Raw genomic sequence first — 14,805 nt, 5'->3', positions numbered from 1 at the left:
TTACGTGAAATATTGAGGCAGTTTCTACAGCATCTTCTGAAAATTCCCTTCCCTCCCCCCAAAAACAATCCCAAAAAGACAGCAGTTCAAGGCATTTGTGGCTATACTAAAGAAAACTTTTTTTAAGCAATTCGATTTGTTCACATACAAAAAGGTAAAGCCAGACTCCAGCAGTTCACAAGCCATAATAAAGCTAATCATGTGGGAAGTTCAACTTACAGCCTGTGAAATATAAAGGCATTTCTTCCTTAAGATTCACCCAAAACAACCCGTACGCTACATACATAGAGAGCAGAGATTGGTAGGCGAGAGCAAACCGCATTTCTAGACCATTGAACACAGCGAATACTAGTAAGAAAAACAGCTCTCCCCTTCAAGGAGAGGTTTCCAACCACGAGACAAACGGGTACAGCTTTTCTCCCTTGTACAGAAGAGACTGGCTCCTATTGCGCCAAGGGAAAAAGGGTAACGACGCAAAAGAGGGGTCTCCAAAGGGAGTCACAACGAGAGAATTGGGGTTACCGTCACGCCACACCACAAGGAGTGGAGACAACACGTTCGCCCGGGGTGAGAGCCGCGGCGCTACGCGGGTCCCGGGGCGCGCAGGGCGCACTCTCTTCATGGGTCTCCAAGCGAAGGCACAGTTCGGAGGGCCGGGATGGAGGGCGCGCTCTAGCAGGCCGGACGCACGGGCACCTGCAGGAGGATCACCTGTCTGTTCTCGGACGGGTGGCACTTGTTGATGTGCCGCGTGAGGCCAGGCGAGCTGTAGAACGTGGCCGGGCAGTACTTGCAGGGAAACACCTGGGCAGCGTGCAGCAGGCGCAAGTGACGCTCCTGGGCACCCTTGCTGGGGAACGGCTCCCCGCATACCGGACACAGGTGGCACTCGGCCGTGGCACTCAGGCCGAGCACGCCGGCTGCCTCGCCGTCTCCCGCCGCCTCCTGCAGCGCCTTCTCCTCGGGCCCGGGGTACGAGGCCAATAGGTCCTCCCGCTGGGCCGCGGACGGCGTGCCCCTGGCCTGCAGAGCCTGGTGGTGCGCCAGCAGGTGCTTGCGCAGATAGGCCTGGCGGCGGAACTTCTTAGCGCAGTGATGGCACTCGTAGAGCCCGTCCTCCGAACCCGACTCTGACACGCCACCGGGGCTCGGCGTGTCGCGGTCGCTGCCGCCGCTGGTCGCCTCCCGCGCCTCAGCCCTGGCAGTAGTTTCGGACTCTGACGCGCGGACGGCGGCGGGCGCAGGGCGCGGTTTGTGCCAGCGGCGGTGGGAGGCCAAGTTGGCGGGGCAGCTGAAGACCTTGGCGCACTCGGGGCAGCGGTACTCCACGCGCACGATTCGAGAGCACTTGTGCTGCGCCAGCGCGAACGGGTCGGCGTACTCCTCCTTGCAGAGCTGGCAGATGAACTCGCCCAATGGTCGCGCCGCGCCCCCCGCGCGCCCCCGCGGAGCTTCCACCGGGCCCTCCTTGATCTTCAGCCCGAGCACAGGCGACGTGGTAACCTCGTCCTCGAAGTGCAGCTTGCGGATGGCTTTGGGCTTCTTGGAGCCCGGAGCCTTGGCCACCTTGGCGGGAGGCTCCGGGGCGGCGGCGGAGGGCACGGGCCGCTTGCCCGGGGGCCGCAGGGAGGCAGCGGGGGCCAGCGGAGGGCCGGGCACCGGGCCGCGGGCCGCCTCGGCGCCCGCTGAGAAAGTGGTGCCCATCTTGAGCTCCGCGGGCGCAAAGAACAGAGGGTCGCCGCTGCAGGTGCCGCTGCCTCCCGCGCCGTTCCCACCACCACCGCCACCTCCGAGTAGCGCAGCGGGCGTGGGGAAGGACTCGGCCGAGACCGGTGAGCCCAGGTTGAAGCTGCGCTCGAAGTACTTGTGCTTTTCGTGCTCGCGGCTCACTGGCCGCGTGGGGCTGTAGAGCGGTGCGGGGTGAGCGGCCTCGGGGTTGCCGAAGTGCGCGGAGAGCGGGCCGGGCTGGGGTGGCAGCTGGCCGGGCGCGCAAGAGAGAGCGGCGGCGAGCGCCGCCTGGGTGCGCTCCACGGGCTGCGGCAGCGGACTCGGGCCCGGGCTCGGCACAGGGGGCTCGGAGCGAGCTCCCCGGCATCCCAGCGAGAGCAGCTGCGTGCGGTCGCCGTCCTCGCCTGAGCGGACCCGGTAGGACACCGGAGTGGACTTCTTGCTGCGCTTCACCAGGAAGCCGCGGGGCATGTTGGCACAGCGCGAGGGCGAGGCACTGTCTCGGTCCCACCTTTACGCTCGGCCTCAGTGACCCGAGCCTGTGGCACGGGTGCGGCAGCTGCGGTAATTGCGTGGCGCCGGGGATGGCTCCGCCCGGATCTGTGCTCTGCACGCGCGTCCCAGACCCCGAGCCTGAAAGCCGCTCTCCTTTAACAGGGGGAGGGGGCCATTGTTCTCGCCTCCCGCGTTCCCCGTAGCCAATCAGCTCGCCCGCAGCTCCTCCCCCGGGTAGGGTGGGTGGGAGAGCGGCGGAGAGGCAAAAAGGGGGTCGGGACTCGGGGGTCTCCCGGTAGGTGCGGCAGATGTACCTGAGGGCGCTGGGCCCCCTGCGCGCGCCCCGCCGCCGCCTGGTCAGGCGCCACTACCCCGCCCGGCTCAGGCACACGCCTGGCCCCGCCTCACTTCACGGTCTGCTGCTCCTCTAAAAGGAGGCGCACGTGCCTGGGCTTTGTGTCTCTCCTCCGGGGGGCGCAGAGTCGCCAAATGGGCGCGTCTATCAGCAGGACAATGCATGCCCCCTCCCGCGCGGGGATTATCCGCGGGTCTAGAGCAAAATAGCAACAAAGGAGAAGGATGGCCCCAAATATGCGGGAGGGTTCAATCCGCGAGCCGGAGCGGAGGGGAAGTTGGGCGCACTGATTGGGTAGGGACGGTGGTAGGCCACAGCAGGCGCGGGAGAGGTTTGAGAGCGGCTGTTGAAGAGAGAGAGGTCCGGGGAGGCACGGGAACTCCTCGTGTTGTTTGGGAAATAACCGAGAATTGAAAAGAGCTGCAAAGCCTGGGCTGTGGAGAAACCCAACCCCCATTTGGGATGGGTGGGCCGCGGGACGCAGGATCCAAGCGAAAATGGGGTTCCAAGATTAGGTCTTGCCTTGTGGCTGCAGCCGATGGTGATGTTTTCTCCACCTGGGCCCCGCGACCCCAGGTCTTGGAAAGATTTTTCTCGATTTAGAGAAGCAGTTGACACCGCAGTTCTTCAGTTGCCAGAAGACGATGCGCTAAAGGGGTGAGAGGGCCCCAGTCCGGCTTGGAAAAGGAACTTGAATTTCTAAACTTTTTTTTTTTTTTTTTTTTTTTAAGTTCAGGGAAGCTTGTGAATTGGCATCCTCGGAGGGTCAGAGTACAGGCCGCTCGGAGCCTCCCAGTCACCCGGGGCTGGCTTGATTTTTGGTGTAACTGGCCAAAGTCCCAAACCCGAGGTCAGCCGCTTTCGCCCCAGTGGAGCTGGTTTCACATCTCCTTGAGAGGCCTCATGCATTTTCATTCGGATCGGGCATTTTGTCTGCCGGTTGACATCAGATGCTAAATCATGGGCTCCAATCAAAGTTCTGAGGAATAAAAGGGCCGCGGGTCTCGGCGTAGGCCCCCCCGGAGCCGTGCCCCCTTCACCTTTGTGAAGGAAATTAACCTCCAGCTATTGAGCACGGGTCGCGGCCAATCTGGATGCAAAAGCGACGCATACTGCCGGCTGAGGGGGTAGTGGTGGAAGGCAATCTGTCCTCTAAGGCAGGCTGTGGCCTCAGAGAGGAGAAGCTGCAGCCACCCTCCCCCTCGCCCCGTGCCACCAGGAAAAGACAACAGTGAAGATCGTTGGGACCCAGACTCGGTCCTTTGCTTCCATCCTCTTCTCAGCCCAGCCCTGAGGAAGCACAAAAGGCAGCTTCTCTGGGAACCCGGGCAGAACCCCAGAGTGCACAGTGGCCCTGATGGCTCATCCCTTTGGGAACAAGTAGCAAAGCCACCTAAGTAGGAAAATGTCACTTTATTGAAGGAGAAGGAAACGGACGTTTTTCTGCAAAGCCCTGTGCACCCAGATAGATTTTGCTGAGTTTTGCTTATGCTTAATTCCACTAAAGGTATTTAATCATTTCCGGATTTTCCCTCTGAAAATACCCTGGCATGGAAATTAAACAGAATTTCAAAATATGAGTCCACATGAGTAATAAGTTGTAATGGGACAGTTGTTAGGGTTAATCAATTTGGTTAATCAAGGGAAAAATTTTGATGATTTTGTTTATGACATTTTTTAACTCACAGACTGAGAAGAATACATATAATGGAATATATTTTTAAGCTCTCGCCCTCGCTTTAAAATGCTAAGTGAGATGATGACTGCTAGTTCTACAAAGTAAAGTTAGAAATCCTAAAATGAGTTTATCTAAAATTTATAAATTGTTACAATCTAAAAGCAACCGATGTTATATTTCGTTGCTCTTTGAGCACTGGTTAATACTGATTGTGAACAGAAGTGGGAAAGGGATTCCAGGACCGTTTTGCCCAATTTTATTTTCTAATCACGAATCCCATCTGGATTGTGGAATAATAGGGCAGGGCTCGGTCAGCTATCCCCAACTGACTGCGTGATATTTAGTGCTGCATGTGTAACGTTTCTTTCATGCAACAGATAACAGGGAGAGTTAGTCACCTTGTAAATCCTTTAAAAATAATAACACCCATAACTGCAAAGAGAGCAGAGGCAGGGGGGTAAAACAAAACAAAACGCCTGCCTGAATGCAGCGAATTCAAACAGGGCTCTGAATTAAACCAAGAGAATCTATTGAACACTGTAGAGTAGAGATACTGGGATTCGATGGATCTGTTTCTTTTTTATTTGTGGTTTCTAGTCTTGGCAGCGAAAATGAAATCTGCTTTCGGAAGGATACTGTCAAAATAAATGGGCAGCTGAAAGGTGCAAGTAATGGAAACTAATTTCATAACCCAGAGCTAGGTAGGGATCAGGCTGCTAGCGCATGCACGCACACCCCACCAGCAAGCTCTGAGGACGTGCACTCCTGCACCTGGTATTTATTTTCTGCGTGACTTTATTTCTCAGAATGTGCGGGTCTGCAGAGATCCGGACGTGGAGTGAAGATACTTGTCTTGCTCAAGTTAGATCGAAGCGCCACCATGCTGCGCCCCTGCGCGGGCCTTTGCGAACTGCATTTGTAATACCCGTCGAAAGAAGTTGAGTTGGGGAAACTCTGAGCGTTGATTTGTGCCACACCCCCCAGCCCTTCCAAGGTAGCTTCGCTAAAGCCGACAGCCGCAAGGATCTTAGAAAGGGTCCCCTAAGTGTTCTCAGGTCCGAGGCGACTCCTCCCTTTCCTGTGGGGTCCTGGCCGGCGCTTTGGAAAAATACGGCAGACTCCGTTGCTTCAAGTCCTTGCAGACCCGTTCGTGCCTTCATCTTTGGACGGCTGCAGAGCTAGAGGTCTCGGGCGCTCTAAAATTTTCCGCTTTGAGGCCCCAGGCTCCCCATCAGGGAGTGCGTCTGAGTTCACTGTGATCTCGCAGCTCAAGAATCTGGCTCCAGGGAGTTTCTAGAAAGCTCGAAGCTTGGAAATGAGAGTTAAAGGGGGGTGGCAGGTAGGGATTTCGGTCTAGGAATTGTACCCTGAGGTGTTCACGGGTCCAGGCAATCCCTGGATTCGGAGAGGTCGTGGCTCGGAGCGCGTTTGGAGAAGCTAGGGAGGGGAGGGATGGAGTAGTCGGTCAGGTTCTCACTCCCACGCACCCCAATCCTCCTTCTGGGGCTACCGCTCTCCTGAATTTACAACCCCAGGCCCTCCTGGTACAGGAGCCCTGACCTAGCCCGGACCGTGCGTTCCCGCTTTAGTACACGCCAGCACGTCCCGGAGGGGCCGAGCCGGAGAGAGCGCCGCGCGCCGATCCGAGCCTGGGAGAGGCTTTGTGTTTGCAGGAATGAGTAGTTGTTTTGTCAGTCCCAGGGGCACGCGAGAGACACGCGCAGCCCGCCGCCCGCTGCCCCGCGCGGCCACTCGGGCCTCTGGGCACCTTTAGGGCCCCCCGCCCGCGGGCTGTCGCCTTTGTTCGACACATTAGCATAAAGCTGCCTCGGCTCTCCCGTTTAAATAATTCCACACAAAAGGAGGGTGCATGAAAGAAAGCGAACAAGAGAGAGTCCGCGAGGCCTTGCGGTCCGCCGGGCGCGGGAGCAGCAGCGCTCAAGTACATCCCTCCCTGGAGTGTCAAGTGTCCCCCCCCACCCCAATCTGCTGCGCACGCATTACTCGACTGGGGGGAAAGGGGTGGCTGCCGCCTGTTTTATCCTCCCCAGTGTGCCACCGGGGCCACGGAACTGTCCTTGAAGTGCCCTCGGGACCGTTTGTTTTGCCTCGGTTGGGACCATCCGGGGACAGGGATGCGGCAGGAAGGTCCCGGGCCGGACGATTGAAAGGGTGGTATCAGCAAAAACTGGCAAAGGCGAAGCTAGAAAATGTGGGAAAGTCATAACCAGAATAGCCTGCCGGAAAGAACTGCTGTGGCACTGAGTAGCTCAGATGACATTGAACGTGGCTGCACAAGGGAACTGCTACCACCTGTGAGGTGACGCCCCCATTTTTCGCGCGCCTCCATTTCAGAAAAGGCATCGACGAAATCATCAGAAACTGACTAGAAAGACCACTGCGTATTCCCCTCTTCTCCCGCGAAGGAATATACACAGAGGTAGCCAGACTCCTGGGGACCATAACCCTGAACTTTTTGCCTCGGTCTGACTCCCCCTTTTCTTGTTCCTGCTTTTGCTCTTTGGGTTTATGGGTTCTTACCCCGCTTCCTATTTGCTTCCTCCAGTCCTACTTCTCTTCTTGTTTTTCTTCCACCTCTGTCCTCCTTTCCTTTCCTCCCCTTTCCTCTCTCCTTTGCTTTTCCACCCCTCTGATTCTCCTTGTGTCTCCTTTCCTCGGGCCTGGTCTCTCCCTTTCTTTCCCCCCTTTCTCCACTCACTGCCCACACCCTGTCCCGGCACTGGTTCTCTCCTCCCAACTCTTTCACTCCTCCTGCCCTTCCCTTCTCACTCCCGGCATTCCCCACATTCTAACTCTCTCCCTCTCAGACTGTCCCTCTCCCAGCCTCTTTTATCTCCTCCACCCCTTGTTTTCTCTTCCCTGCCCTCCTCTTCTCTTCCCATCCTTCTTTCCTCTCTCTCACACCTCTCTCCCTGTCTCCCTCTCCTCACTCCTACTCTTCCTTTCTGTCTTGCCCCTCTCTCCCCCCTCCCCCAACTCCCTCCTCCCTGCAGGCCAACGCGTGTTATTTTATTTGTCTAGAGGAGCCTATTTGTTCAGTGACGTGTGGCCTCCTGGCTGCCTGCTTTAATGGGGGACGGAGAGGCTTGGTTTCTGTGAGCATTAGCATACAGCTGCCGGCTCCTGCCCCCATTCCCCGGCTCACTTTATCCCAGCCTTATCGTCACCTCTTCTCTCCACCAGAAAACAATCAACAGCTCCTCTCGCTCACCCTGTGCACTTGTGTGTTCTCTCTCTCCCTCCCGTCCTCCCTGTCCCTCTTCCAGGGGTAAATATTGATTGGCTGGCTTTACACTTTATTCTCCATGCAGTGTTCCCTTGTGTCTCCCACCTCATATTTTATTTTTCCTTTGCTTTTCTGTAATATTTGGGTGTAATAATAGCAGCCACTTTTGGAAAGGAGGTGACTACACTCTATTGCAATCTAACATATGCCAGGAGATCATTAGAGGCATCTGGGAGGCATGCTTGCTGCATGCAATTTGGGAGAAACTTCGGAAAATTATTTTCGATATTTTCTCATCAGTATTCTTTGTTCAAAACTACAGAATTCAAAAGTCAGGTTTGGAGGCCAAGATGTCCCCAGCTCAACAGCAAATACTGAAATACACATGGACTTCATGCATGCAATCTGTCTTCACAGAATCTATGCCTGTGCATACCAAGAGAAGTCCAAATATTGGTCTCCCTGAAACCCTTTCTTTTGTAGGTCTTCGTCATCAGCAAGGAGTAAATATCTTCCTTCTCCCAAAGCCCTTAACACAGCCAGTTTCAATCTATGATCATCCACTCTTGGATGCTTCTCTTATTCTTAGAAAAGTTGTTCCTTGGTGATAAAATGTTCTTCACACATATGCTAATCTGTGCAAGGTTCATGAAAAGATTCACTTATTGGCTGTGAGACGATGGCCGCAATAACCTCATCCGACACATTTTGCAGACTAAAATATAATCTGGACATTTTCAAATCTGTCATGACACTTATGGAAGTTCAGGATTGATTTTTAAAAAGCAGCAAAGGAAAACATTAAATTTATGCATGACTCAACATTAAGATTTACATTGTCATGTACGGGTCCCTTTAATGTGACTAGAACTTTGTTAATGGTAATACTTGGTCACAGAAATCATAACTGTTGATCCTCTGAGGTTGTTCTGTTAGTCTCCACCCGGGGTCCCAGGCCTATCACAGACACTCCATTTGCTGATGAATTTGACCCAAGGGCCTCTCAGGGGAAGGGAGTGGGGGAGAATAGTTTTTTGAGCTGACTCACTTGCAGGCCCCTGAAATATGGTTCCATGGGTGCTGGATTTATAGTTTGAGGAGTAAATCAGTAATGATTGTTCTCCATTCAAGTTACAGTTTGTACTATATGGTCAAAGCTGGATCGTCACCCTAAATGACCCATGCATTTGTGTAAAACATGTGTAAAGGAATTAGCAGGGTTTATTGCTTACTTTTGCCTGTCTTAGAAAAATCAGTGTCTGGTGTGCTAGAACAATTTTGTTTTTTAGAAGTATCCATTTGATGATAATGGATGTAGAATTCTGTAATGCTAACTATGACTTTTCCTCCTAATAGCTGTGTTATCCTTGTAATTGGGCCAACTTGTGCTAAACATTAATGTGAATGCCAAAAAAAAAAAAGGACAAACTACTAGAATTGTGTCTATGAAAACCAATTTTAAGCCCTGCTGGTCAAAATTCAGTCACAAATGGTGTCACACTATCAACTAAAAAGATCCAAATACATGAAAACAATCTTATGTGCTGTTTCCGGATCCATATGTTTTCTAGTAGGCACTTAATCTGCTTTATTTGTAAAAAAGAGGGTCTCTGGCCCATATTACAAGTGACATGTACCAGCTCTCCCTCACCCCCCCCCCAAGCAAAACCACAGGGATAAAGGTCAAAGGAAATCACCTAGATTAATTTGCCACTACTGTTTTCTAGTCTAAAACCTGCGTGTGAGATAAAAAATAAAAATTAAAAAAATCCATGCATGAGCTTGTGAGTTATATTCTAGTTTTTCACTGCATTTGTCATGATTTGCAACATGGTATAGAAATGTAAGGGTTGTGATTGCAGCCTCTTCATTCAAAAGTTGACTTAAACTTTCCTATACAACCAGCCCCTCTGATGTTGAATTAATTTCTCATCCTCAATTTCACTAATTTTCCATTTGGGCACACAATTTTCTTTTTTATCACCCAGGATCATTATTGTGTCACCTTGTGAATAACTAATAAAATTGGAGGCAGAACATTTCAGGAAATGAGGAAACAAAACAGTCACACTAGAAGTAAAAAGCAACAACACAAGTTTTACACAATCCAACCTTATTTTATTGCTAAAATAGATTACTCTGCTCAGGAACATGCCTGGTATTAGTAAAGACTCTCCCTGACCGAGAATAGAGATGCATGGCCATGTGCCACCTACTGGGATGATAGAAAATGACAGGCATGAGTGGATGTGAAAAGAAACCACAAAACCAGGAAACAGTGCTGGTTGGCTGTCAAACCAGGCTCCAGAGAGGTTTCCTACTATATGGAGTGGTTCTAGAGACTACATGTGTAAAAAACAATAACGCGGAGACCGTGGCCACAACTAAATGATGCCTGGCCACGCATACATGGGCAGGTGGTAGTGATTATATTGCAAGTAGTCAAGGATGCTCTTCTCTACCAGCTTCTTGTAGATGGTTTCCTGGAAAACTCTTTTGAGGTATTTCCTGGGCTTCTCCTTCAGGTTAATTTCCTCATCTTCTATCTGACGGGCTAACTGTTCTATAGAAGGGAGTTTTTCCTCCTGGCAAACACAACAAGAAACCAGATACAGAAATTACTTGCACTTCACTGCCCAACATAAGAGGGCAGTTTCACTAAAATGAAAAACATAGTGGCCAGTTCCCCAAGAACTGTAGCATTTTTCCTAGTTTTTAATATTTTCAATTGTGGCAAAATATACATAACAAAATTTACCACTTTACTCGTTTTTAAATGTACATTTAAGTGGCATTAAGGACATTCATGTTTTTGTGCAACCATCACCAACATCCATCTCCAGAACTTTTGTATCCTCCCAAACTGAAATTCTGTCCCCATTAAACACCATCTCCACATTGCCCCTCCTGCCAGTTCCTGGCAACCACCATTCTACTTTGTCTCTATGAACCTGACTGCTCTAGGCACCTTGTGTAAGTGGAATCATATAGTATTTGTCTTTTTGTTATTAGCTTACTTCACTTAGCATGATATCCTCACGGCTCACCAAGCATAGTGATTTTAAGATCTTAATTTTCAGATAAAAATGATCTGTAATCATGATTGTTTTAAAAATAAGAAAAGTGATTAAATATTTTTACATAAAAACTTCTAGATAGCTTACTTTACTTGGTTAGAATCCCTAAGAAATTGGATTTTAAAAGCTTAGAGTACATCTTAGTAAAGTCAAATTTCACTGATATCTCTAAAGATAGGGCTTAGGGAGAATAAAGTTACATGAGGTTGAGAATCATATGCTGTGCAACTCCCTAATATAGTAATCATTTTTGCCAGCATTTATTTTAGAAATATTCAAGCCTAGAGCAAGTTAAAAGAATTGTGCAGTTGGCACTTGCACACACATCACCTGGATTCTATAGCTAATGTTGCACCATACTTTCTTCATCTGCCCATGTATCTATCTATAGGGAGATTGTTACAAAAAGCACTTCACTGAGGTTTGAACTGTATGGTTTGTGAACACCACGATAACTGAAAATTATCTGTTGAGATTTTCTATTTCTTGTGGGGTCACTTTTTATAGTTGTGTGTTTATAGGAAAATTGTCCATTTCATCTTGGTTATCTAATTGTTTGGCATATAGTTGTTCATAATATTCTCTTATAATCCTTTTTTAGTTCTGTAAAGTCAGTAGTAATGTCCTCATTTTTATTTCTGATTTTACTAATTTATCTTTTTTCTTAGTCAGTTTGGTTCAAGGTTTGTTAATTTTGTTTTATCTTTTCAAGGAACCAACTTTTGTATTTATTAATCTTTGTCATTTTTCTATTTCCTGTATCACTTATCTTCACTAAAATTTATATTATTTCTTTCCTCAATTAGCATTGGGTTTTCCTTGGCTTTCTTTTTTAGTTCCTTAAGATAGAAAATGAGGTTATTGATTTGAGATCTTTCCTTTTCTTAAATGTAGGCATTTACATCTATGAATTTTCCTCTGAAAGCTAATTTTGTCGCATTCCATAAATTTTGGTGTATTATGTTTTAATTTCCATTTGTCTCTGTTTTAATATACCATTAGAGAACTTCTTTGATCAAAGACATTGGTTAAGAATCTGTTAATGTCCCAAAACTGGCGAATTATTTTTCTGTTTTTATTTCCCAATTTCACTTCATTGTGTTTAGATTAATATATTTTGTATAACTATTTAAAATTTATTGACAATTACTTTGTGGCCTAACATATGGCCTATCCTAGAGAATAATATATGTGCACTTGAGAAGAATATGCATCCTGCTGTTACTGTTGGGTCTAATGTTCTGTATATATGTTCATTTATAGTTCTGTTCAAGTCTTCTATTTCCTTATTGATATTCTGATTATTCTATGCATTATTAAAAGTGAGGTATTGAAGTTTCCAGTTATCATTTCAGAATAGTATTTCTTTCCTCAATTCTATCAACTTTTGCTTCATATATCTTGGGGTTCTGTTGTTAGGTATGTTTATAATTGTTATATATTTCTTGAAGGATTTTGAGTGGTAATTTTCACTCCACAACATTTCACTTTGGTGAATGACTCTTTGGCTTCCATCATAGCTGACTGCAGTGCCAGTGGATTTCCTTTCTTAACATCCACAAATGGATTTGAGATGTCTTATATAATGAGCTTCTTTTTAAAATAAATGACATATAGATTTGAGGTAACTTATAACAGTCATAGACAATACTTTTTATTCCTTTCTCTTCATGTGGAAAAGGAGGAAAATTGTTATGCTAAGTTCTACTATATCACAGTTAATGGATTTTAATTTATGAATTTCCCTGAAAACAAGGTAAGAAACTGAGATGAAATGGGGTACATCAAGCCAATATTAGAGAAGAGGAATTACTATTATTCTTTAGTGAAGGATACACTCTCTATTTTTCTAATATCAGACTCTTGATATGAAATTTCTGTATGTGTTTATATGACTGCCATTTCCACTGTCAGCCTGTCTCCACCATAACCATCACCACCACGGTTACTTGTGGCTGGTGGCTGGCACTTATTGAGAGCCATTCTTCTGTGCCAGATACTTGCACACATCCCATCCTTTACTCCTTCCATAGCTCTCTGAGGTGGGAACAGCTAGTCCCTGTTCCATGGGAATCTGAGATAGTGGCAGACACCACTGCAAGCACCACCTCTTCCTTTGGCCTTTCCCATTTGACAAAGGCAAATGTGGAAAATAGAACAATCCTTAATGGAGGCCTTTTTTCCAGAAGGTTTTATATTCTGGGAATCTAAAAAACCCACAGGAATGGTTAGGGAGCCCTTAGTGTCTCTTCCGCAATTGTCTGTGGCCACTTATGATCTACTTGAAAGGGCCCACTGCCCACACTGTTCATCTATGGGAAACCAAACCAGAGCAAATGTCTTTTCATTGGTAAAGGTTGACAGTTCTCAATGAGTGCCATGAAAACTGAGTTACTGGGTTTAAGAGTTTACTTGGAAAAGTGAAGGAAAAGCTTCCCTTTTTAAGCTTGACACCTGAAACCCCTTGGCTTTGTGCAAAATGTTAACAGAGAAGCTCAGATTTGGGCTTTAGAAGATATGGGCAACAGGGTTTTGATGGGGTAACTAGAAAATTAATGAATCTTTACTATGAGGCAGACATGAGATGTAGAGTACATTTTGAGAGGCAGGAGGGTATGCAAGTCATTAAACGGAGTTCAGTAAACACCAGGCTTTCAATTGGGACTCACATCTCAATTGGACCTGACTTCCTTAAAGCCTCAGGATGAAGTGCAGGGAACTGCCTGACCTATAGTCATAGTCCCCTCTACTCCTCTCATGTACATTTACCTGCCAGCTTCCTACCTATGTGCACCCTAACAACAACTGAGTTGATTTAAGTTTTAAACCTATTTTGCTCAATCCGAACCTACTTCAGATTAATAAAATTGTTTCCATTTCCTAGCTTGAATCACAGGAATAAAACAGAAAAGCAGGGATTGGGAGGAGTCCACAATGAAGAGAAAATACCAAGCCACATAGTTGGGCCCCATGTGCCTCAGTGCCGTGTTCCTGTCTTGGAGTGATAGATCTTTGAGTTTGAAGCTTGCTGGCTACTGACTAGCTGTGTATATGATGGGCAGGTCACTTAAAGTCAGCTTCAGCTTTCTCATTGGTAAAGGACAGATGATAAGAGTCCCTTTGCCCGCCTGGGATGGTTCTTGTTAGGATGACAACAGAGACACAGGACTTGTCCATACAGACAGAAAAATGATGTGGAAGCTCAGTTGTGCTTCAGCTGGTGTCTGAGTGAAGTGAGGGGCAGTCTTTGAGGCTATTTGACCACTTTTTAAGCACAGATGTTAACTTTACCCAACTCTGGTAAGGACTCTAGTGTTGAAAGAAATAAAGTTTCACAAATATTTTACTATTTACATTGCGGAGTCTAATTTCTTGCTGAACACGGAGCCTTTGGGATGTGTAGCCTACCTTCCAGTTAGTGCTGTACTGCTTTGAGAAAGAAGTTTTGGTTATAAAAGAAGTGTGTTTGGATATCTGATGACTTCTCTTTACATGCTGAAACAGTACATGGACACAAATGTTTGTGAATAGCTGGTCAGAAACTAAAGGAATGCAATCTTCATTCTTGAGGACAAGCAGATATAACTCATGTCCAGCATTTGTCAATGCTGTTAGCTTATATTGAAAATACAATTATTTTTGAAAAGGAAAAAGAAATTTGCCCTTCATAAGACGATTTAAATAGCCCTGGCTGGTGTAGCTCAGTGATTGAGCATGGGCCTGTGAAGCAAAGGGGCACTGGTTCAATTCCCAGTCAGGGCACATGCCTGGGTTGCAGGCCAGGTCCCCAGTCAGGGACACATGAGAAGCAACCACACATTGATGTTTCTGTCCCACTCTTTCTCCTTCCCTTCCCTTCCCCTCTCTCTAAAAAATAAATAAATAAAACATTTTTTTTAAAAAAGGATTTAAATATTCCATTCTCCCTGAATATCACCATCCATGCTTACATACTCTGTAGTTTGTTTATATGAAGTATAGTTAGTTTGAAAAGTAAAAACATAAAGTGGGAATTCAGGGAAAAGTGTAAATGATCAACAACTATAAACTGTTTATAATTTCCAAGGAATAACTCACATATCCATTAATCACTCTTACCTCCTTAGAGGTTAAGATTTGGCGTAACTCTTTCCTGAGATCAATAAAACGATCGTGAAAGAGGGCTATACACCAGGGCTCTGTGAAGAAGCTAGTGAGGAAAGAAAAGATTCAGTTAGCTGGAAAC

General features: G+C 47.6%; 2 protein-coding genes across 2 annotated transcripts in view; both read right to left on the bottom strand.

Annotated features, from left to right (window-relative positions):
• Positions 1-672: 672 nt before the first annotated feature.
• INSM1 (INSM transcriptional repressor 1) lies at positions 673-2,199 on the bottom strand. The gene has a single exon (XM_037143764.2). It carries the CDS (start codon positions 2,197-2,199, stop codon positions 673-675), a length of 1,527 nt encoding a protein of 508 aa, XP_036999659.2.
• A 7,451-nt stretch (positions 2,200-9,650) lies between these two features.
• Positions 9,651-14,805, bottom strand: part of CFAP61 (cilia and flagella associated protein 61) — a 430,478-nt gene continuing 425,323 nt past the window's right edge. The window contains exons 26-27 of the mRNA XM_053670941.1: positions 14,679-14,769; positions 9,651-10,088 (exon numbers count right to left, since the gene is read on the bottom strand). Of these exons, the coding sequence (XP_053526916.1) occupies positions 9,888-10,088; positions 14,679-14,769 (292 nt within the window). The 3' untranslated portion in view covers positions 9,651-9,887. The remainder of the gene's footprint in view (positions 10,089-14,678; positions 14,770-14,805) is intronic.

Source organism: Artibeus jamaicensis, unplaced genomic scaffold (assembly GCF_021234435.1).
Source record: "Artibeus jamaicensis isolate MK-2021 breed Jamaican fruit bat unplaced genomic scaffold, CSHL_Jam_final contig_65, whole genome shotgun sequence".
Lineage (NCBI taxonomy): Eukaryota > Metazoa > Chordata > Mammalia > Chiroptera > Phyllostomidae > Artibeus > Artibeus jamaicensis.
Note: the sequence above shows the minus strand (reverse complement) of the source record. Positions and strands in the feature narration are given on the sequence as shown.

Bases quoted from the DNA above. Each gene is read 5' to 3' on its own strand.
- INSM1 (XM_037143764.2), bottom strand. From the start codon at position 2,199: ATGCCCCGCGGCTTCCTGGTGAAGCGCAGCAAGAAGTCCACTCCGGTG.